At 39.8% G+C, this 25,272-nt stretch overlaps 1 protein-coding gene across 3 annotated transcripts in view; it reads right to left on the bottom strand.

Annotated features, from left to right (window-relative positions):
- LOC26530586 (uncharacterized) overlaps window positions 1–25,272 on the bottom strand; it is a 39,739-nt gene continuing 14,467 nt past the window's right edge. The window contains exons 2-5 of one of the 3 annotated variants that reach the window (XM_032438936.2): window positions 18,843–18,876; window positions 2,396–3,361; window positions 2,021–2,325; window positions 1–1,953 (exon numbers count right to left, since the gene is read on the bottom strand). In XM_032438936.2, coding sequence (XP_032294827.1) covers window positions 499–1,953; window positions 2,021–2,325; window positions 2,396–3,305 — 2,670 coding nt within the window. In that variant the 5' untranslated portion in view covers window positions 3,306–3,361; window positions 18,843–18,876 and the 3' untranslated portion in view covers window positions 1–498. The remainder of the gene's footprint in view (window positions 1,954–2,020; window positions 2,326–2,395; window positions 3,362–18,842; window positions 18,877–25,272) is intronic. The other 2 variants (XM_015171380.2, XM_070206749.1) reach the window with 2 other exon arrangements.

Genomic DNA, 25,272 nt, shown 5'->3' with positions numbered 1-25,272 from the left:
TTTTTCGCTACTTTAGTTGCATATATTTCATAATAATAATTTATATAGGTAGTTAAGATACAATTCATGGATTACATATAGTACATGCAGTGCTTAGGGCGCCTAGTTTATTTACAGAGCAAATCAAACAGTATCTCTTCAGGAAGAGTGCAGGGAAGACCGATAAGAATAAACAAATCAATTGTGAATTGGGGGACATATTAAACAAAAAAAAAATAAAAAAATAATAATAATAAAAATATAAACAAAAATCAATGAATATATAATGGTTTTTGTGCAATAAAGAAACATTTACACAATAATATCGTTAGGTTATTTCTTTGTATGATGAGCCAACAACAAATGACTTATGCGCTAAACAGCTTAAAGTTAAACCTAGGGCTACGACTACGAATAAGTAATTCAATTTCTTGCACTTTTTGTTGCTGACGGGTGCGCAGAAATAACAATGGGGGAGACATCTATTTATTAAAGCATACTTTCGGGCGGCTGGGACTTTCAGACCGGCGTCCCAGTGCCCGCTGTGGCGCCTAGGCTGAGCGAGCGGCGTGGCGCCGGCTTTGGTGGCAGCTGGGGCTTGACAGGTACCGGCACGCCCACAACGCCAGCATTCGCCTGAACGCGCTCCTTCTCCTGGAACTCGACATAGCCGCTCTCATCGCTGCACTCGGAATCGTCATCGGAAACGCTGGCTGCATCCGCCGGCTGTTTAGGATCGGACACCTCTAGGCAGCTGACCGACTCCGCGGGCGACGAGGAGTTTAGCTTCAGGGTAATGCTGCTGGAGCTGCTGTAGTTGGTGGCGTCACTGTTGTGGCGCAGCTGCTGGCGTCGCTTTGACTCCTCCAGTCTTTGGTAGATCAACATCTGCTCGAGCACCTGCTGCTGCACATTGCTGCCTTGAGACTTGTTGTACTCCTCCTGGTTGGCATTGGTGACCGTGCTGGCCGTCTCGCAGCCACTCGAAATTGAGCCCTCGTCGCTGTCCGGGCTGGCCAGGCACTGCTGAGCACCAGCTGCGCTCGCCTGCGCTATGCCGCTGGCAGTCGTCGAGCTGGAGGCATTGGACGAGATAGAGGACTGCGGCTGATGGCGATACTGCAGGCTGGCCTGCTCGCTGTTCCGCTTGCGCATAGAGCTGCGGTGCAGCATCGTGAGCATGGCCGCCTGACGAAAGTAATGATCGTCTGCATCGTCTAGGAAGTCCTCCTCCCCGTCACTGCAGACGCCGCTGCGGCGCAGATGGACAACATCCTCACTGTCGAAGTCAGCCTGCGGATCTGCACTGGGATCGCTGTTGATGGTGGGCAGCAGGCTGAGCGGTTCCGCCTCGTCGCCTTCATCGAGTTCCGCTGGATCCACCGGGAGCTCGGCCAGACTGCCGAGGCTCTGGCTGCTGTTCTTGTGCAGCTGCATGTCAAAGTAGGGTAACAGCTCGTTGCTCAGCGTCGTCTCGAACTTGAGCAGCTTTTCGAACTCGTCCGAGTCGGAGCCGTCGTTGTTAGAGGCAGCAGCTGTGGCGGTTATGCTGTCGATGCTTGTTGCCGGCAGCTCAGGCTCCGGCATTGGTTCCAATTGATGTGAGCAACAGGTGGCTGCCGCCTGAATCTTGCCCGTGCGGCGTATGGAATGACCGCGTCGACAGCGCCGCCTGCCCAGCGTCATGGCTGGATACAAAGAATCACGCTGGCAGCAGGGCATCATTTCGGGCTCGTTCGTGTCCTCAATCTCGTCACCCTCCTCCTCGCCGATGGCCTCCTCAATGGCCATCAGCTTGGGCGCCGACTTGGAGCGCTCCAGCGGCGGCCTGTAATTGTTGCCGCCCACGCTGAGCATGATCTTGCGCCTGGGCAAGCTTGGGTTGTCGTACACGGCATTTGCCAGGCTGAGACGCGCATTTTGTTTCAGAATTTTCTCACGCTTAAATTCCCGCAATGCGCTCTCCAAATTATCCTGCAAATGAATAACAACAGCATGGATGAGCATATATAATGAGACATTTAATTTGCTTTCCACTCACCCGCAGTGTTTCGCATATGTCCTGGGCAATCTTCTCCTTGCTGCAGAGCACCGCATGGCAGCGCAGCTCGTGCTTCAGCTTGCGGCCCTCGTGCCTGTAGATCCAGCAGAAGACGCGCGGATAGTTCTTGGGCGCACAGCAATAGGTGATGCGATTCGACCAGTACTCTGTCAGGCCGTGCTGCCGTGTGGTGGCCTTCAGGCCGGAGGCGCACACCTTCACCCGCATGATCACATCCGGCTTGGTGTGCTGTGTGTAGTTGCGCCACAGCGTATTTAGTTGCTTCTCGACGCAGCCCTCGCCTGCTAAAAAAAATCGAATGAGCATGAGTCAAAACGTACACAGATCAAGGTTATTCTGCCTGAGGGCACTTACCCTTGGCCCAGCCGGTGAGCACGTTGCCCAAATAGGACACCTTGTACTCCGGATCCGGTGTGCTGATGTCCACGCTGTGGGTGCGCTTCCACCAGAGCTTGCCAAGTCCGCGGGTCAATGTGCGCATAGCCTTGGCGCTCAGCTGATCCTCGGCGCGACCCACATGCTCCCGCCGACTGCCGTACTGCAAATCCCGCGAATCTGTGGTCAGGGTGACCACATTGGTCACCTGCACCGTCTCGTCGCCGCCGGCAATGTCACCATCCTCCTTGGACATGCGCTTGAAGCGTTCCAGATACGGCCGTTCCGGGCCACGACGACGACCGCTAAACGTATGAAACTTGCCGCTGGCCTCGTTGGCCAATCGCTTTTGCTCCTCCCGCTCGAACTTCCGTGCGTTGTACGTGTTGCCCAGCAGCCGGGCGATGCTGCTGCTCTTCACAAACTTGTGCTGCCTCGGCGGCGTTCCAATTGGCACTGCTGGCGTTGGCGGCAACAGCAGGCTGTTGCTGGCCGGTATGGGCGTGGCAGCGGAGGCGTTGGCGGGATTCGTATTTGTGCCCGAACTTGGCTTTTTGCTGCCAAAGCTGAAGAGTGTGCGGCGTTCCTTGGACTTTTTCAGGGTGTTATTGTTGCTGTTGCTGTTGTTGTTGTTGTTGTTGTGATTGTTATTGGTGACATTTGGTTGATTGTTTGGTGTGACTGTTGCTGTTGCTGTTGTGCTTGATCCTTTGGCGCTGATTACCACGCCATTGGCGCTGCGGAAATCCTCGTAGTCGTTATTGTTGTTGTGCCTGGCGGCGATGAAGTCAACCTCATCGCGACTTTCCAACGACTCCGCGGGAGTCGTCATCGCGTTGCTGCTGCTGTTGTTGTTGCTCTGGTTGCTGTTGTTGCTGTTGGTTGCCATGTTGCTGTGGTAGCTGCTGCTGCTCAATATCCGTTCGATTGTGACATGTTACAGAGCTGAAATTGAACAAGACAGCGTTTAGACACGATTAGAATTGAGCAAACAGGATTCAGGAAAGAGCAATAACTCTGGTTGTCAAACGTCTGGGTCAACGCTAAGCAAAACGTTGCGTTGTCAAGAATTGTTAAGCAACTAAATGGAGGAAGAAATAATCGATTTAATATCGCAAACTACTTTAAAGGAAAAATATAAGAAAAACAATTTTTATTCTCCCCCAACTTGGTATTAATAAAATAAAGAAAAAAAACAGATATAACTAGCCTAAAACTTATTAAATTGTAATCTATATTAAAATTGGAAAGTTTTGTTTTTAAATGTTTCTTTTTTTTTCTAAGCCGTCAAATTGGATCTCAGTGTGACTTTAAAAATTGCTTCCATATTTCATTATTTAATTAGTTAATTTAATGAAATAGTTAATTTGATTTGCTCTTGGAACATTGAACTTCATCACTTTTTTTCTGCCAAAAATATATATAGATAATAATATGGGTTCAAGCATTTTCTAATGATTTATTTCAAATAATATTGCGTTTTTCTATTTTTTATTTTAATGAACTTCTCTGGGAAGTAACTTATCTTGGCCTCATATAGTTAGTAGATTGTATTTAACTAAAAATATAAATGTGGCTATCGCAATTTTAATATCTTATTACCGCAGATATTTAAAACCAAGACAGGCAGCTCAGCGTGTACACGACAAAGTCGTTATGCCCTTTGACAAATGACCACTTTTGCTGATTAATTTGGCTCTGTTAACACATTCAAAACAAACATTAATTAATCTAAAAATGTAGTTTTCTTGCTCTTTTTGCAACTGCAAGTGAAGAGTGAAGAGTGTCAACTTTAATAAATCGAGTAATTGCCGCATAATTAACACCTCAACCGGCTGTAAAATAATTGTGAATGTAATTTTTACTCCATTGTCTTGCTTTTTTTTTTTGTGGCATGTAACAGATTGTTATGAGGCTACTATGTGCTAATATTTGCTGTATTGCTGCACTGGGAGGTGTGTGTGTGTGAGTGTTTATTTTGGTGTATTTTCGGTTTTTTGTTTTGTTTCGTGTGTGTTATTTTTTTTTCACATTATTTGGATAATAATTGCAGTTTAAAAGCATTTAAAGGCGAAACTATCAAAGTCATTAGCTATGAGTATTAAATGCCTAATTATAGAGCTAATACAGATGACGTAGTTCCCAGCTGAAGATTTTTATTACAATTTTATTTCTTTTTTTTTTTTTTGTATATATATTCGGGTTAATTGTCTGTGGCAATGGTTGTTTTATTTGAACGGCTTTAGTATTGCAATCTAGATAATCGCCATTTGAAATTTAATTTCCCGTGTGCTCATAAATACCACAAATTTTGCATTTATTGCGTTTATATTTCGCCGCCAAAGCAAGCAAGCGACCACAAGTCTGCTTGGCTAATTCTGCATGCTAGTAGATTAACTATGTGCGGGTCTATTAGCTGGCTCAGATATAATGCCAAAACAAGCCGTAAAGTTATTTATAGTCTGTGAGCTCATCATGTGACTACAATCAGTCCTTGCAGTATCAGCACTCGAGCCTGTTCATTATTGGCGTGGTCATCTCCTAATCTCGACATGCCACGCCACGCAAATCTTAACTACGTGTTGTACATTATCTAATCTTTAATTTTTAATTGTGCTGTAGCACTGATTTTTCAACATTTATAACATATACAAATTCCAGATATTTCAAGATGTCTCGCGAAAAACCTTTTTTTTTTCTTTTGCAGAGCCAATTTTAATCGGAAGTAGATTAAGCCAAAAGTGCAAATGGACACTCGAACGAGTTCGAGTTCATTGTAATCAGAGGTTTAAGTAAATGCCAAGCTGTCAATTTTCCAATCTGCATATGGCCAAAACTATTTGGAATTCCACAAAACTAATCACTTTGCCTGCTTATTTATTCTTGACTTTTATGCACTCAGCTGCCACCTGACTAAAGCCATGTCTGATTTAATAGCAGGAAATGGCCAGCGGCTGAGGCAGACAAGACAATTGTCATGCAGCAAAAGTTGTCTATGGCAATGCAACGACCTTGAAATTGTGCAGGTGTTTCGGCTGGCCGCGTCGATAAAGTTTTACGATATTTGCCCAAAGGTTGGCTGCTTTCACTTTTGCCACAAGCCTGACCAGTCTCTCGGGCGTCTCATGCCGGCAATTGTCAACTGTGCGGGCGGCCCACTCATTCATAGACATCTTCGAGAAAGCCCAGTAGCCGAGCCAACGAACCCGAACTCGAGCCCAAAACCCAGCCCTGAGGCTCCGCTGCCCCCGACGCGGGCCAATGACATCGATGCGCAGTTTTCACTCTACAGGAAAAAATTACAATATATTTTTGTAATCTGTGTATGTGTATATGTAAAAGAGAAGACACCGAAGAAAAGCAAAGAAAGCGCGCTGAATTTGCCAGAAAATTTAAACAAAAGTAAGTAATTGTTTTGCTCGAGACGCCCCTAAACCATTATCATTTATGTGGCTGGGCTGTTGCTTTTGTGTTACTTTGTTTCCTGGTGCTTCCTCCCAGTCCATAATTGCGCCACCTTTTATTTAATTATTTATTTATTTTGTGCGTGTGCGCGCATTTTGAAAGGCACCAGGTGACATTAACTTAAAGAAGCAAACAGAAAAGTAAAAAACAACAAATAAAAGTAAATAACTTTGTATTATTTACTCTATAAGAAATGCAAAAAGCGTAATCAGGAAGTGCTGCCGTTTAAACAGTTGGTGTGGGTAATTTTAATTTGGGGGGGCAGATAATAACAGGAGCGCTGCAGATACGCAGGGTCAGGCGGCCAAAAGAGGGGCTCACAATAAAATTAAGACAAGCTTTAAATAAGTAAAAATGAGATAATCGAGAGTTCTCGACTAGAAAATATCCTGAACCCAGCGCAGTTGCCGCAATTCCACAGTTCAATTCCTTATTTCGAAAAATAAGATATTGACAATCTCGAGAAGGTTACGAAGAGCACTAGAATCTCTGAATATACACATATTATTATATATTGGTGTCTTCAACTGCTAAAAGCTCCGAGATATGCTCAAAAAAGAGCAAATCGATATGGCCTCCTATCGATGGCTAAAAACAAAGCTAGTTATCGATTATCATCTATTAAAGGATACCCTACATTTTCGTCTAACAAACAATTATACCCTTTCCATCCATTTTCGAGTTGACCTTCAGCTGGAATACTATGGGCAAAGTAGTCCAATTGAAATTCAACGTCAACCATTTGTAGATATGCCAATAAGTCATTTGCTCACTTCATCGTCTGTTAAACAATGAGCATTGAGAACAGAACTTATGGAACGCGGCTGCTGGTTATAAATTGCAAAAAGGTTTCCAGCTATTTTAGACACCTACTTTATTTTTGAAAACTGGCAGCCACTAGCCAAAAAATGATTGATCATCATATCATATAATTTGTAAGCGTTTTGAATTTATTTATTTGACTTTGAGTCTAAACGTATCACAGCGGCGCATCAGACAATGGGACAGCTCCAGCAGTTCATCAACAAAATACCCCACAACAGCCAAAAAAAAAAGTTGTATAAATTTTGTGTTTTTCTTTTACTTTAAAAAGAGTCAAGTCATTTATCAAAATGTATTTTTAAACAATTTTAACAGCTAAATTTGCGTTCGCCGCTGGCTCTCAAGTGTTTCCCAGGCAGCTTAAAATGCAAAACCGCAACACAACAACAACAATAAGAACAGCAGCTGGGCAACTTCTAGATACATATTTGTCTAAAGTCAAGCTCCAAAGGCAAACACTCGAGACACGGCGCTCTCAATAGTTAACAAGCCTCTGTGGATACAACAAAAATGCAATTTATTATTATACACCAAAGATCTGCTCAGGTGCAGCGGAGCCGAGGCTCTGGCTCTGGCTCCGGCTCTGTGGCTGGGGTTGGGGCCCTGGCTCGGAAACTGTGTCAGCAGCAAATTGAAAAGTTGATTTACAATAAAGAAAAAACAAAATACATAATGTTTACTTGCTATAGGCCAAATTGAATTTAGCCACGGCTCCGCGTGTGGCTTCAAGCCAAGGTGTGTGTGTGTGTGTGTGCGAGATGTCAGGTTAAATAAATCGTAAACAGCGAATCGCTGACCGAGACACGTCGAGGGAGCTCAGACTTAAAGAATGTCTCAAAATAAATAACTTCAATGTAAATAAAAAGGAAAAAAATTCAACTTGCAACTAAATTAAACAGTTTCGCAATTCGATTTTTGGTCATGTGTGTCACGCGGCGTTGTCGCCTACAAAAATGCGAGACGAGGTGCCTGAAAAAGACAAAAAAAAATCAAAAAACTCAAAATCAAACACAAATCCCAATACGAAAGCGAGTAACAACTTATGGCGACTTAAGACAAGCGAGTGCAAATAAATAAAATAAAAAATCAAAAAAAAAAAAAAAAAGGAAAGGAAGTTTGTCCATTTAAACGTGCGAACGCATCGGAATGCATTTAATTGAATGATTGAATAAATATTGCGGCGCATGTCAAATGAAAAACTGGCACTCTGTAGAGATTGAGCTGGATCTCAAAACCGATAGCCATAGAGAACGAGTGGAATATGCTTGCACAATAACTAATAGAATTTAAATTCGAACTATTTAATAAATAACGGCTATCTTTCCCATGCCGAAGATTTAATACCCTGGGATTTGAAGTGCATTGATACAGAGTGTAACGTACGAATCGAGTCGCGAAGTACAGAAGCGAACACAAACTAAGACAATCTACTTGCTAAAAATGTTTGATAGTTTAGTTTAGAATAGATCAGTTTATAAGAGAAAGAGAAGATTACGAGCAGATAACTCTATAATGCAAGCCCTAGTTAGTTGTAGAGTCAATTTCACCTCTTATTAGCTTATTAATTAATATAACACCAAGCATAGTTCTAAGATTAATTAAAACTGGAAGATTAGTCATAAGAAATCTACCAGAGTATGACCGGGATTACAGGGCAAACCACAAGAATTGTTTCTATAAATTTTCAAATCAGTTTTGCATGAGTCATACTGTATAATACTAGGTTGTAGTTATACAAGAACTTGTTTTTTACTCATCATTCACATGACAACTATATCATATAGTGGGTCGATCTCGACAGAATCTATGCATGCAACAGAAATACGTCCCTACTATGCAAAGTTAAAAGACTTAGACTGTTTATACTGGTTAAGAATATAGGGGTCAGATTAATGATACCCTACACAAAAATGTAAATATCAAATTCCCATGCAGACAAATCGCAGCCATATATAGAATATTTATCTTTTTCCAAATATCTTAGAGAGTCTTTAAATATGTTGTATAGTTTGAAACAATTTGTTTGAGTTCGGCTGAGCTCATCCTCAGCATTTTTAGACATTTCATCATAGATTATTTCAATTATACAATATCAGAAGATACAATTCTAAATTAGATGTATGCTGTTCCCACACATGATGATGGTAACTCATCATTTGCCACTCTTGTAAGCAATTAGCTAGCCAAACCTGGCATTATAATTGCATTTCCTCATAGATAAAGAACCAATTTGTACGAATGCTTATTAGTTAATATCTCGCTGATAAAATCAACGTTTATCTCACCTGCACAATTGGCATGAACGGCTGAAACGCGTGTGACTGGCAATTCATTTCACAAATTCCAGGCAACCATAAAAAACTAAGAAAATAATAAAAAACGAGCGTCGTGTTTATTGACAGGAGTGAAGACATAATAAAAGTGAGTTTTAACTACAGCAAATTCACAGCAATTATGTGTCGAGTTGGTTAAGAGTCGGACGCCCAGAACTAAAGTGTTTCAGAGACTGAAAAGAACAATGCGAAAAGGCGCAATCATAAGTAAACAGATTTATGTTTATCTTCTGATGGGGTCCAGACGGGTCAGAGGAGGCGTCTGTATTATTGTCGGCGTTGGTTTAATGGGGGCCCGGTTGAACTGACATGAGGTTCAGTTTTTTTTTTTTGCTTCTGCTTTTATGTTTTTAGTTAATTGAGGTAGCAGCAGCAGGTTTTTGAATTATATTTCGTCTTTTTTTTTACTTTTTGATGTCTGCGTAATTTTGTTGCTTATAAAATTTCTTGTTGTCAGTGTAAAAACCTTTTTTTTTTTTTTAAATTTTTTCATTTGGTTTTTGAAAGTAAATGCCTTGACATCATTTTGACTGACTGAAGTCGTATTTTAATCAACATTTATATGGCTATCTTTTCGCATTGTATTATATGCATATTTCTAAATCGATTGGCTGCCTTATATGTGGCATATCAATTGGTTGAATTTGTTTGCCAGCCACCTGATTGAAATTCTAAGCAGCATCTGCAATGAATTTATATCTATACAAATCGTCTTAGAATTTGTTGGATTTTGGAATACCCTACAAATGACAGACAAGCAAAGTATTGATAGATGTAATGAGATATTATATTTTCCAAAATTTGTTACATTATTCAAGACAGAGCTAATCTACCCTACTCTCAGCACAGGCATAAGTAAATGCGACACGTCGTTAAGGTATTCATATTATAAAAGTACTTTGCCTTTTTAAAAGGCAAACGAGCCAAAATAAATGTAAATATTTATGCATAAAAAATTATTTAATTAAAGTGCCTCCAGGCACGGCCAACAATCGAATAAAAAAGCAAACAAGCCAGACAAAATAAACAGAGTATATGCCTCATATACATATATATGTGTGTACATTTGTATATAATGTATAGGGGGGAAAGTTTGCCGTTTTGGCTAATTATTTGACATTTTCAGTTATCTGTCTGTCTGTTATCTTGACGTTGTCGCTTTTATCATAGGCAAAAGATTCGCATATAAATTTCGACTGTCTTATTGTACAAATCATTTCTCAACTACAACTACAACAATGGAGCACTTGCAGGCGTGCCGAATGACGAGTTTCACCAGCTCAAAAAGCTAAGAATGCGCCAATTGAGAGTGCTCGACTAGAAAATGCCCTGTACACACATTTGAATAAGCACATGTATTCTGGAGCACTTATAGTTAAATATAAATAAATAAAAACCTAAACTGATTAGGAATATATTTCAGATGTAAATATTAAGTATGTTATGCCCGACATTTTATGTTTACAGGGTATCTCAAATAAGATGGCAAATGGTTTGTCATCGGCCTGAAAGGGTTTGTTGCAAATTGCATGGGTAAAATTTATTAGCGAAAAACGCTTCTAAGGGGGTTAATTGAGCAATAACAAAATGCAAAGCATGCGACTACAGACGCCAACTAAATGTGTGTTTTGTATTGCAGCAGCAACTTTTGCAGCTGCAGTTGCAGCAGCAACAACAATAAAAACTCAAATGGGAAGCAGCAAACAACTGTTTGTGTTTTATATTATTTGAGATTCATGCGGCTGCTACCGCAATCACCTGACAGTTGCCTGCAACAACTGTTGCCGGATGACCAATGACATTTTGCAATGCCGATTGCGTCTCAGCGGCAAAAGCTAACACTCAGTCTCCCTAAGATACAATTATTAGCCTATATTTAAATAGGAGTGTGTCGAAACAGAGTTTTCGCTTTTAGGCTAATCTCGCTTTCAACAACCAGAAATCGTATGATTGCCTAAAATATGTGTATTTTTAGATGTATTGTGCGAAATCCTTGTTGATTTCTCAATATTAATGCTGGTCTCTTCCACAGAAAAGTCCCCACTCTATACGATCGTGCTTGGTTTACCAAAAGCTTGGACTTGATTTCAAGACAAAAGCTCTAACACACACTCAAGCATACAGGGCGTATGCGTGTTAAGCATTCAGTCAATTGCGCATTGGCCAAATCATTTGGCCTGCACATGGACACGTCCATTTCTGTTTTGGCATTCAAATCATGTGATTGTCTAATGATAAATGCCATAAATAAAAAGACCAAGACCGAGAGTTAGAGTTAGGCGAGCGACGCCAAAGATACCTGATACCTGATACCTAATATATGCCTGCTAGCGTAAGGCCATATTTTTTGCGGCTTTTCGTGGCAAGTGTTTAATTATTTAGTGCACAAATGCTAAAAAGTAAACTAATTAAATGCTTAAAATTGGCACAAAGCACGCTTCGAAGAAATGGGAAAAATGTTATAAATAACGATCCGGTTAAACAAATGTTCGGTTCGCTTTTACGAAGCGTTGAAACGTTAATTAAATACTCAAATCACATATAATAAACAGATGAGCCGGAATGATGCGCCATATACTCGATAGGGCAGCTCACTGGTAAATTGCGGATTTAGTAATATTAATGCCATATAACATACAATATATATATTAATATTCTTTACGACACTAATGGCCGATTGAACAACACACCACGTTCTCCAGGAAACGAGACATTATACACACATTTATATGATTTACTCACATATATAATGTGTGTATATATCAAGAGCTGGGTTTATTCTATTGCAAATTAGTGGGTAGCACGCAAATTGTTTGTTGCATGTTCTTTTATTTATAACTAATTAAATTAGCTGCATGTGACAACATTTGCTTTAATTAATTGCTTAAGTAATTAAGCTATCACGTAATTAGCTTGCCAGTTGGTTTTGGCAATAGCCAAAGAATGGATTACACTGCCACCCAATACTACGTTAGGTGTGGCTAATATAAATTGATGATATCATTAGAGGGTGCTTGCAAAAAGGGTTGCCATCATTATTATTTTTAGACATTATGTTCAGCACTTCAGTAAGCTTTTGTTTTTGCGCGCTTAAGATGTAAATTCTTGGTTGAGCAACAAGTAAAAAAAGTCATCAGAGTGTATAACACCGTTTATTTTACATACGTATGTATATTCAACAAAATTAAAAACGTAATTTCTACACACAGATACGACTGCTCATTTGCTAAGATTAACCCAGGCATCAACTCAATTAGAGTGTAAAAAGAATATTATATTAGAATAAAAATTGATGTATATTTAATTATTTATCTTTATATTAACAGTATATAACCTTTTATATTTCTCTTTCCTAAATTGTTTCCAGTTGAAATAATTTTTTAAAATATGTTGGAATATTTACGATTAGATTGTGTAGCATATTTCAAGAATTTAAAATGAAGATCATATAATGTTAAATTAATCTAACTATTAGCTATTTATGATTTAATACCATTCAATTTCCAGCCGCAAATAGAAATATTTCATTAGTATATGAAAAAGTGATATCTGACAATTTATTATTTAGATTGCGCCAATATTGTTAATTAAGTCAAAAATGTTAAGGTACGCAATATAGTTAATTTGCTCTATCAATCTTCGGTAAAAGGTTATGGCGGCTTTTGGGAATATTTTGGGGATCTATATTAAACGAGAGCTATTCAATTCGAGCGGAGGCTCAAAATTTCGCGATACTTGTATTTTGTCAAACAATTAACGCGCATTTGTTGAATTTCGTGTGAAAATTTTCCACTTACTGCCAGGCTGCGCATAGGGACAGTTTGGCTGGGCAGCCAGGCAAAGATCAAGAGTCAAATTCTTGGCCAAGATAAACAGCCAGCAGACAGTCGGCCCGCCTGCTTAGTCACAGCCAGCAAATTGGCCAACACACTCAACACATGAGTCGCACCTGAGGTGCAGCGGGGCGAGGCGAGTCGAATTGAATCGAATCGAATCGACTGAAGCTCAAGCTGAAGCTGAGCAACTGGAAGCCAGCCAGCCATTAAGTTACGAAGTGCGCTTGCAACATGCCAAGAGCAAAAAAAAAAAAAAAAACTATTGCAATTTCCAGCTGTGTGTTGATATCGCCATGTCAGTCCGCTGGCCATTAGCCAAGGTTGTTGAGTGGTAGCCGCGGCTACTTGCAATCGCCTGATATTTAGAATCGCGCCGAGCGTCGACTCGGCAGCGATCAGCGAGCAGCTTTAATGCCCTCTTATGGATTGCGCAGACGCCAAAAAATTGGCAAACATGTTGCCAACAAAATCGCATATCCACATACGAGTGTATACTAACTAAGCTATGAAACACAACAACAACAACGGCTACAACGGCTACAAAGTGACGCCAAGTAAATTGTTGGGGCCCAGCCCGGTTGTGTTTTTCCTTTGCTATTTTTTGTGTTTTGTGTACTTGTTACGTGAGAAAATTTTTGAAAAGTTTGGATTTTGCTTAGCTATCTGTTGCCTGTGCGGGCCAGCTGCCAAAAATGTGAAACTGCTAACCGTTTTTTTTTTTGTTTCTTTTTTGTTTTGCCTTTGTTTTTGTTGCAATTTTATGGCTTTGTTGGCCACCAATTCAAGCGCTGCGGTCACAATATGGTCTCAGTAGTCTGGCACTTGCATTCGCCTGGCAAACAGAGCCAAACATAAGACCAGACCGCATTGTGACCATGTGGCCGAGCCAGGTGAAAACCTTGGTGTGGCTCTGGCGAAGGGTGCTCTTGATTATTTGGAGCATTCGCTATGGGAAGTATAGCCGAGACTTCCGTATAGAGTGTCTTGTCCAAACAATAGCTTCTAGAGACAATTATCCATATCGAATCATATGTAAATAAATACGAATTCAGGCCTTTCTAAAGTTCCAATACCCAATCATTTGTTTACATTTCAATTTATACTTTTAAATTTGTGGTAAGGAAAGAATAAACGGTTTAATAATCTGTTGTAAAAGATATTTAAACAAACTCAGCATTTAGGAGCTCCAATATTCTTACATATCTGCAAAGGGAAAATGTTCTCCTCAACACATTTGTTTACCGATCGCCCTTGTTCTATATAATTTTACTCGCATGATCAAATTAACACAGCGAGTAAAAAGTATTTTGTAAATAATTTATAATCCAAATGTAATAAAATAATGGACATTTGTATGTTTGTATTGCGCTCACAAACGTATACATATTTTATTTTATTTATTTTTTATGTATGCTTGCAATTGCCCTGGGGCTCCCAGGCGAATGCATTGAACTAGCCGCAGTCCATTGAATTTCAATTAGCAGACAAATTGCTAACGAATTTCAATTGCAATTCCAATTTCAATACCAAAATGTTATGTGAAATAAATAAGAGACTAACTCAATGCAAACAGTGCGCATGAAATTAATTTGAAGGAAACATTGCCAAATACTCGCACTACAAATCGCACAAATAACAATTCGCTCTGATGAATATTTTGCAATAAACACAAAAAAAAAAAAAGAAAAACATGATCCAAATGCCAAACGTATGATTTAGGTTTTCATATATCTTTTTGCGCAATGCTAATTTTGTTTTTGTAAAACGTGTGAGTCGCATTAAGTTAATTCATAAATTTATTTTTTTTTAGCTCGTTCTAACAAATTAGGCAAATAAAGCCAAGTGCCCAAGCACGCAGCTTGAGAAAAGGTGGAAGTGTGTGTTTTCCGAGCTGTTGTTGGTTTTAATTTTTTTTTTTTTTCAGGCATTTGTGGGAACTCGTTTAGATTAACTTGTATTCAAGTTGATTATTTTTTATTTCTTCAAGTTGTTCAAATTGTTGCAATAAATTCGTTGAAATACTCTGCTGTGGATTCGCCCAGTTGTATCATGCCCCACGAGCATAGTCGATGTTTTGACCCATGCCTAAATTGAATAACAAGTGAATGGCTAACATAACGACATTGTACGACTGCGTAATACCCTGTATGCAGAACTAATCTTTAACGATTTCAATAGTTTGAGCGTACTCCTCAACCAATTAGAATGACTTAATAATAATAAAAATATATATATATATATATATATATATATATATAAATATGCATGTTTGTAAATATATTGTATGTTTCGATAAACAAGCACGCAGCCAGCTCGACAAACAAATGGGTGTCATGCATGTCAAACGTAATAAAGCGTGGCAAACGATCAAGTTTTGCAAAAATGCGCAATTCGGAATCAGAAACAATAAAAAAGCACAGCCCTCCAATTATATCAAGCATCAAGTGCAGTAAAAATTAAATATCAAAATTAATATAAATGACATGTGTGCAGGCTCGCAAAGTGGGGGCCATTCAAATTGAAGACCAGATTGATGCCCGCGCTCGTTGCTATTATGAGAAACAATAATAGCCAAAAAACAATTGCAGCTGAAATCAAATTGCTTAAATTGCTGTTAGATTTCGTTGTCAGATTTCTTACGTTTCGTTCCACACATTACACAGCCTAAATGCCTCACACGAGAAGTCGCATGGTTGGCAATTTGTTGCCCGTGCATTGAATGCAATTTCATTTGGGACACACAGACCCACAGTGGCCATAGCTCTGAGTTGTTTTCCCTCAGTTTTCCCCCCTAATTACAATTGCGACTGTATTTTGGGCCATGAGTGCCACACGCAATGAAAGTTATGACTAAATTTAGCCATATAAGTCAGGAGCAGCTCTTGACTGGACTGTGGACGGTGGACGGTGGGCTGTGGGCTGTGGGGTAGATGGTCTGTTTCCCGTATTGGTTATATGACTCTCTGGTATGCAATTTGCTCGTTAAGCCAAGCACTTGTGCATGCAGTGCACAGCCAAGCAGCAGTTATAAGAAAATTACAATTGATTTATATACCAACATTTTCTAGTATATACTTGCTTATGGTTGATAATTTGACTAATATTTTGCGGGTAGTTTTCCAATATATTTCAATATGCTAAGTGATTTGTGGAAAGAACGGCGTAAATTCCGCTGATTAAAAATATTATTTTATTCAATAAATAATTCATTGGCTCCTGAGAAAAGAACTCAAATTAATTATTACAAATTAACGCAAAAACCTGCCGCACGCGTCCAGTGAATAAACATAAAATAAACAATCAGCACAATAACAATAACAAGAAAAAAACAAGATAGACCGGCAACAACAACGAAATCCACAAATCTTAGCACCTGAAGCAGTTGTTCGGCTTTTGGCCAATCAAACGAAACGCGCCAAGCGTAGATACAGATAAAGATAAAGATACTGGCACAGACACAGACATAAATAGAGCCACAGGCGTTGGCAACATTTTCTGCTGACGCACATTTGACGTAAATGTCGTGGCCTTTTAGAAGAATTTGCTGCCCGCCGCCCCCCGCGGCGACCACTTGATAATTATCAAAGATTTCAGCTACCGCAGCTGGCGAACAGCTTAGCAAATTAATAATTGTTCCTCTGCGGCGGCGCCAGTTATTGTTGTTGGACTTTTTCTTTGGCCAACTAGACAGGTCTGGTTTGGGGCTTGGCTTGTGCCAAAACAATTTGCAGATTTGCCTCAGCTGGTGCTCGATTCTGAACTTGAGCCCGTTTCTGTGTGTGGTCAGCGGCCAGCGCCATATCACTTTTACTGCAAGAATTTGTATTGTGCTTAAAACATTGTACAGTAACTCTCACTGTGCCCGAAATGACATGTCATGTGGATTCAATTACGCTGCGCCGGCTACGTGCCACAGCCAGGTGAAACTGAGACGATTTCAAATGACATGCTGTGCCGCGTAAAGACAAGTGAAATTAAGAGCACAACAAGAACTCTTTAGTTTTATTAGGCTTATCAAAATAACAATTTAATTGCATTTCTCTTTCATTGACCCACAATGCACATTTATCGAAACTGAAAACTAAATCCTGCAATTTTCTTTAATACTAATTCATTGAGTATTAGAAATAAACTCATATTGGGCTTGGCAAACATTTGAAATGAGCTATGAAAAAATTTGTGTTTACCTATAAATACTTATATATTTATAAAAGTAAACTTTACGTCATAAACAATAAACGCAGCCAACCAGTTAATTTATTAAAATATAGCTCGGACCGATGACGACATTTTGTAATTTACGCGCCCGAATGGTTGCGGAAAGCTTTTGTCAACTCCATTTCGTTGACATTTATTGTTTGGGTAAATTATGAGCGTGTTTGTCAATTTGCGGATTCTTTTGTTCGGGCCAAGTTCAAAGTTCACGCAGCACGGCGGCAACATCCACAAGCCTCACATATTGTGTAAGATATGAATGTCATTAGACTCAACCATTCTAAAGTCGTATTAATTGTTATAGATTCTAAGATAATTGTAATAGAATTGTTAACACGTAGTTAAGTTTTAACGAGAAGCTAAACACATATGAAGGGAACGTCTAATTTTAACTCAACTCTACTCAAGCTAAGCTTATAAGCATAAAGACAATTAAAAAGCAGCCTATTTGAGCATGAGATTAGTATTCATCAGTTATTAGTAATTAATTTTTGTTTGAAAGAGATCGTCAGTACACTAAGACCTGAATACCTTATCTGAATCGAATATACATATGGCCAAGGAAAGAGTTTCTAAAAGCATCGAGTAGAGAACAGGCATTTTTGCAGAGCCAATATACACCTTTTCTCTTATTAAAGAGAGTATAATAATTATGACAAAAACTCTGGATTAGATTCAAAATTTTCGCATGTACTGAAAACAAAAGCAATTATTTGCAATGCATGTGCAAATTTGTGCTATTGTTCAATTTCCGCTTGTTGACACAAGTATTTCGCTGATGATGACGCTTGCCTGGATTGTGTAATGATTTCTGGGCTCGTTAATACTTAGCTAAAGTTTTACCGATGGGAGTCAATGGAGCGCATAACCAGTCAAATAATGCCATTAATACTCGAATGCTGTGGCTGACCTCAAATGCTAAAAAAAAGTATATGAACTAATATAAAGACGGAGCCACAAATTACAACAAATTATATCTATATATATATATTCGACTGCGCCGGCTAATGATAACGATTTGCATAAGTTCGAACTGAAAAGCGACAAGCGCCACTTAAAAACAAAACCTGTGTGTTGTTGTTTGGCTTTTGACCCCATTTGCCATGGAATTGCGGTTCGATGCTGGCTGCGATTTAGCCATATCATCGTCGCAAAAAAGAAGAAAAAAACCAAAAACCAGTTACAAGTTTAGGGCCAACATCCACAGCGCTGAGTAGGCCAACACTTTTAGCCAGCCTGAGTGCAGCAATTAGCTGCATGGCTCCAACGGAATCGCTGACCGCAATTAAAACGCACAAACCCAGCCAATGTGCTGAAAAGTCAACGTCAGTGAGGCAAATTAACATTTAAATGCCGCTCAGCGGTTAAACTGCGCGTCTAACTAGTCTGATGTTGCCCCAGGTGAACAGTTGTATTGTTGAACAGGTGGAAAAACCTAATGGTGCCCTATGGGAATTGCTATTATATAAGTATATTCCATATATATATATAAGGAATGTGCCTCTATCCATATATTTGTGCCTGGCTGACCCATATTTAATATTCTAAAAGCTGCCAGTGGAGCATGCCCAGCTTTGCGTGCCTCTGACGCTTATGGCACCTGAGTGTGTGGAATTTGCCCAGGTAACTGTGAATTTGCCCAGGTAACTGAAAGATTAGGCATTGCCCGGCACCTTAAGCACTGCGTATACTAACCATAGGAGAAAAACAAAATGTATGTGTATAAAAATTAAAAATATAATAAAATATAATTACCACACAAATTGTTGTTGCGGCTGTTGTTGCGTGTCTGCAAAGTAAACAAACAAGAAAAAGAGCATTAAAATATTTGTGTTTTGTGTTTTGTATTTCAAAAAGCTATTTAAAATCGATAAACATTTGCATTTACATGAGCCTTCTGAGCAATGGCAATAAAAATGCTTCGCACGCGTCTTAAATATGCTCGCGTTGATGCTGCGGGCCGCTTTCTCGAAATGGAAAATGAAAACACTTTCAGCTGATTTGTAATCCCCACAAAATCTGCAATTATGTGAAGATTTCTTGTAAATGAACACAGCTTCCAGTTAATAATCAGATATCAAATATTGTGTCCGATTTGTGAGTGAGAGCAAGTCGCACAATGCAGCCAAAACTCTCAATCAAAAGCAATCAGCGCGAGGAATTCAATTGCTCAGCTGGCAGATGCGTCACAGCGTCGAGGCACAGATACAAGATATGTAGGTTGTTTCTCAGCCTCTTTGCGCTTTTTGTTTTTGTTTTTTGTTGATTTTTATTTTTATTTATTTATGCTTTTATTCTTTTGGCTGACCATCGACGCGTCGCATGAATCAAGCAATTGTTGGGGCTTTTATTGCTGCACACAAGAGATACAAATTCGTACCGCAGTCGAGATACATTCTCGCAAGTATTTTTATGTTGTGGGCTTGGCAATTGGCTGGGTCAACAGCAACAGCAAAACGGGTTAGTAGTCCCGAGTGTCAATGGCTGCGCTTAAGCTGCCGCCTCTCATGCAAAGCGCATATCTGTCAGATATAAATGGGCCCCAGTAAACTTGACTAATTGTTTGTGCCACGGCCGTGTCGCTGCTGCGGCATTTTTGGCCAATATGTTTACACGCAACAGCCAGAAAGCCACAAAGCCAGATAGCCAGTTAGCCGGACGGCCAGCAAGCACTAAAAGTCATTTTGGAAAGTTCTGGGTCTGACCTTATTTTCCAGCACAACGCCCAGCGTACTTTAAGCGCCACTCGGAGACGCAGACGGTGACGAGGGTGACGATGACGCTGCTTTGTAAATATAAATAAAGCAAAGCGTGGCTAATAAGGCACCAAAACACAGCACTCGCAACAACAGCAACAAGAACAACAACAACAACAGCAGCAGCATGATACCGCACTTTGCTAATCTTTCAACAATTGTGTAAACAACAAAAGAACAGCAACTAAAAAAAAAATTAAACATCCCAAAGGTACTTTTAGTCAGTCAGTCTGTCATGAAGTCAGTCTCAGAATGCCCCATAATACGCCAGGTTAATATGCATATATTTTTATACACTATGCTCTGCATAGGGTATTATCCCTTTATCGTCAAGTGTGGAGCTGTACTTAAAGAACTATGCCACAAGCTGCAACAAATTAGGAGCTGAGTTAGCCAATACCATAACCAAACCCTAGATCCGATAAAAAAGTTTGAGAACTAAAGCTTGAATCTAACCATATTAAAAAAAAAACAAGTAAGAGGTTCTAGTCGGGAGCTCCCGATAATATACCCTTTTATCCATTTTTAATGGGTTCAGGGTATAAAAAAAATGAAATTGATCTTGCGCTCACGAAAATTTTAGTTTTTGTAAATTAGTAAAAAGTTTATGAAAAGAACTATGACTTATTTATTTATTTATTTATTTGATCTTCGGCGGAATCCTAAACTGTTGAATAAAACTTTTTTCTTTACCATACAGAACTCACAATAATAAAATGTGACTCACTAGATTACTTTTTGTTATTATTTCGATGAACTTCAAACTAATTTTTTAATATATATGTAAATTACTAGAGGCGTAGTTTGAAGATTGATTTAAGTTTTCTACAGGTGGAAGATGAGAGCAAAATTGATATTTAAAATTTGACAAAATCTATTATTTGCTCTGTACAAAAAAAAAAAACAAGGCAACAGGTTTTCAATTTGCTTTTGATTTTTAAATCCAAATGATGTTCTTCCTTTGAAGGGTGCCACAAACACACAAAATGAAAATAAAAACGTAAATAAAAACAAATATTATTCAATTTCTGTGTATGGCTGGCTTTTGTTAAAACAGATGGGTGCGTCGCTTTACGATTATAGAGGCTAAAGGCAGCAAACGAATCATCAGTATTTATGCATAATTTAAGAATACTCGTGAGTTCATTGATTTACGACATTCACCCATAAAAATACATATTATAAGAGCTCAATCAAGATGATTAGCATACCTTGTGAAAAATGCATTAAAACAACAAGAGCTGCAAGTTGGGTGCGCCGAAAATCAAGTATCTGTAATTGAATTGCTGCATTAAAGAAACAAAGTGCGAACGATTCTAAGCAATAAGAGCTATAAGAAATGTATAAAAACTTTTATAGTTGAAAACGTAAAACACCCTCTGCATGGGTTTAGGAAACATGCACAAAGAATTTCATTCACGATGTGCATTTAGCGTAGGCTGTACCTGTATTGCTACAAATACAATGTATATTTGTATCTGTACCTGTATCTGTATCTATGCATAGCTGCCAACTGAGCTGAGCTGGCTGCCTGCTCCAACAAATGGTTCGTTGATAATTTATATGTGTCGTCCGGCCCCCACAATCAAGTTACCAACTCGCCTTTGTTTCTACGCGCATTTTATAGATAAACTGGGAACTGGGAACCGGCAACAGCAGCAAAGAGCAGAGAGGGAGAGAGAGTCAGTGCGTGGTGGAGGGTACAGACTGGGGCGGAGGGGGGCAACGCATTGCGCTTTATTTCCGTTCATGTTGCCCACATCTTTTGATTTTTGGTTCAGTTCAGTTCAGTTGGGTCTGTTTGGGCCCGGACCCGTGTCTGTATCTGGGCTTTACAGGCCCATCTCACAATCTTACATATGTAATTGCAATTGCCGAGCGGCTCACGACGCGACTTCAAGTCGCGCACCTTTTAATTTGTGCGGCATTCTGCCGCCCCGACTTCCCGCACCTTCAGTCAGTGCCTTATTTTAATGTTGTTTGTATAGTTCTAAGACCCCGACATGAGCGCAGCGGAAGTGCGTTCATTATTTTTAATGATTTTATTTAAGGAGCCTACTCAGTGCGAGCCCAACGAGCCTCTACCAACTGCCCACTGCGAACTGCTAACTGCCAACTGCAGCTACCTGCTGCAGGTTCTTTGCCTGTTTTGAATAGTTTTCCCAGGACAGGACGACATTTGCACGCAAGCGCACGTAGTTGCCAGCGGTTTATCCAGATGCTCGGCTCGGCATGTGGTGGGTTTTTCTTTTGGTTTTTCGGTTTTTTAATGGATAGCAAACAAGAAATGAAGTACTTCGGTGTAGTTTGTAGGCACCTCGGCTTGTGCATCAGCCGGGGGGCAATTAGTGAGTACGAGTCATCCATCGATGACTATTTGGTATTTATGCAAAGTATTCGTCAGATAAGAATACGCATAAGTGCAGAGCACTGGCACGATTGGTACGTAAACAAAGCAGTTCATGACGGCAAACAGATTAACTATTCGCAGACTTATGACTTCATCGATACAACAATCTGACATGTCTACACTTTTGTAACTTCTGCCGCAGGTAGTTGGAAATTCAATACATTAAATTCTCTGCTGTATTTCCACGGCATATCTGTAGATACGTCTGCTTGCCGCCTCAATTGAAGACCTCTGACCCAAGCGGCAAATTGAGTTTAGTAATTAAAAGCTGTGCATCCGGCGAATGCATATTGGCAATTAGCAGCAACTTGCGAGACTTGAGCTAGTTTTAATAATTGAATGCACTGGAAAAGTCTACAAGTTGAAAGGTCTATAGAATTGCGCTATATTTTAATTTAAATACATATATGTATATCAGAATTAAATATATGCATATTTGTGGACTCTCGTAGACGCATTGACATTCAGCGACTGTCAGTCAACTTTGACCGCAGCGAATGCAAAATACAGAGTACAATTGTTGAGTTCAACGTGACGCGCATGAACGCCCCTGACTGACAAGTGCCCAATTGTGGTATGGTCGGGGGGTAGGCTGGGGTAGGGCATAGGCCGGGATTGCCATTCCATACAAAATTATAAGCACAAACAAAACAACAGAGCCACAAATCGTTGCATGACAGCAGCAACAATTGCCAGTTGCATGTTTGCAGTTTATTTTTTTCTCCGATTTTTTTTGATATTATTATTTTCTTGCTTTTTGATAATTCCGCTGACGTTTGACTCACGATATTGCCCAGAGCGCGCTTGGTATGAAGAGATCAGCTACTGGGAGTCGATTGTTATGCATCGATTTACATATACAGAAAACAGCAGCCCGACAAAAGCTCAAACTGATAGATGGCTAGACAAGAGTCATTCATTCAGTGGCATCATTACGATCTTCATCATGTTCATCATCATCTTCATCAGCAGAAGCAACAACTTCGTCTTCACTTGAATCAATTAAACCTGATGCTATGTGAATGTGTGTGCGTGTGTGAGTCAACCCGTACTCATAATCGTATTCGTATTTGTATTCGTATTCGTATTTGTATTCATTTTCGTTTTTGATTCCCCTGCTGCTGCAGTTGATTGATCATTGGCTGTATGCCGCGCCTAAACTCAAAAATTCCATGAATTTTATTATAAAATCAGCTTTTCATAAAGGTTGCTCTCTGTCTACTGTCTCTGTCTACTGTCTTCTGTCGACTTGTCTAGGCATCGCACAACGGCTCACACACAAGCCTGACATCAAAGGTCAAAAACACCGCACACAAGAGTGAATTTGAAACCAGTCCAACTTCAACTTTAATCCAACTTCAATCCGAATTCATTCCGAATGCAATCCAATTTCGATTTCAGTTTTTGTTTGCCCTGCAGGTTCTTCTAATTCCTTACATGAATCGCCCCTTTCGATGTGTTGCTATCCGCTGGCCGTGTGTTAATTTGACTCTCAAACAGGTCTGGGCAAGGCTTAGAATTGTTTGGCTGTCTAGACCGAAAGAATTAGCGGCCATTTTGGTATTTAAGATGTTGCTCTAACGCGTTGTTGGAAAATTTTAATTTATTTTCAGTATCTTCCATCTTTTTGTTTTGTGGCATTCATGGAATCTTTAATGGAATTTCTTTAAGGCCCTGCCTCATTCTGAGCCTAATAGATTGCCAGTCAGCAGAGAATAAAGAGACACCACACGCATCAATGGGCGTTAGTTAAATGGCAGCAATAGGCGCAAATGCAAATGGCAGCGGTGCCAGGCCGAATCATTAAAGCCAAAGCTAATAGCTGGCTCATATATCAGGCCGTGATCATATATCAAGCAATGCACAGACAAAGCCACAGCTGAAATTACAACAAGCCAAGACGCTGGCCAGCCCAAGCCGGGCGAGTTCGGGCCAATCTAGCGAGCAACGCCTTTTAAGACATTCTCAGTGATTTATGCGCTATTTTTTTTTACTGCATATTTAATGAGTAATAACTGCATAGCCCCTCGAGTACCAACTGCATTCAAATGTATCTATGTTTGCATGCAAATACTAACTTGCATTTACTAATAGCAGACGATGCTATTGTATTTGCGCAACAATTACGAGGAAATTAGCTGAGCTGAAACACATGTAGATACTCGTCGAAATACAGACACAAATGTATCTGTGAATGAGGCAAGCGCCCACACAAATATAGCGCAGAGCAAAGCAAATGGAAATGGAAATGGAAATGATTGCTGCAAGTGGGCAGCATTGGCTCCAAGTTCGCCTTCATTCACAAATACAACAATGAGAACAAGAAGAACGATGGCAATAATAATAACAATAACAAAACAATATACTGAATATGCAGTAATAAGCAATAAACGAATATAAAGGTCAAGTTTAAGTGACGATGATGACGACAAGATAGAAAGAGCTAGATATGCCGATTGAGATACAGATACAGTTACAGATACCCAAATAGAAAGAGAGAGGGGCCACTGAAAAATTAATATTACGTAGGCTCAAACATTGTGTGGGTGTTGCAAGCCTACAATTCTTATACAAATACAGATGCTGTCTGTAAATCGTATGTGGGCTACATCCATCAAGAAAAACAAGTTAAGTCCACGCGCGAATGCTTTTAAGTGTAAACTGCGCAACGAATCGGATCGCAAAGAAACAACATGTTAACAAACCAAACAAATACAAATTGGGCCAATTATTGATGCCCGAGAATTTCAGGTCTTACATCAAATAACATAAGCATGCTTATCGATACTAATTATGTTCCTGCATACGAGTACATATGCCACATTTAATATATTTGAATGGCTTGTTATCTTTCATACTATTAATTCACAATTAGGCATAGAGCTCATAAGCAGGCTCATAACTGGCAGCTCTTATGATACCAAAACAGCCCTCATTAATATCGGTTGCGATTGCCATGGCTAAATCTAAAAACAACAATTATTAACGCTCTAGTCGAGTAGGCCTGACTAGGGGATAC

Source organism: Drosophila virilis, chromosome 2 (assembly GCF_030788295.1).
Source record: "Drosophila virilis strain 15010-1051.87 chromosome 2, Dvir_AGI_RSII-ME, whole genome shotgun sequence".
Lineage (NCBI taxonomy): Eukaryota > Metazoa > Arthropoda > Insecta > Diptera > Drosophilidae > Drosophila > Drosophila virilis.
Note: the sequence above shows the minus strand (reverse complement) of the source record. Positions and strands in the feature narration are given on the sequence as shown.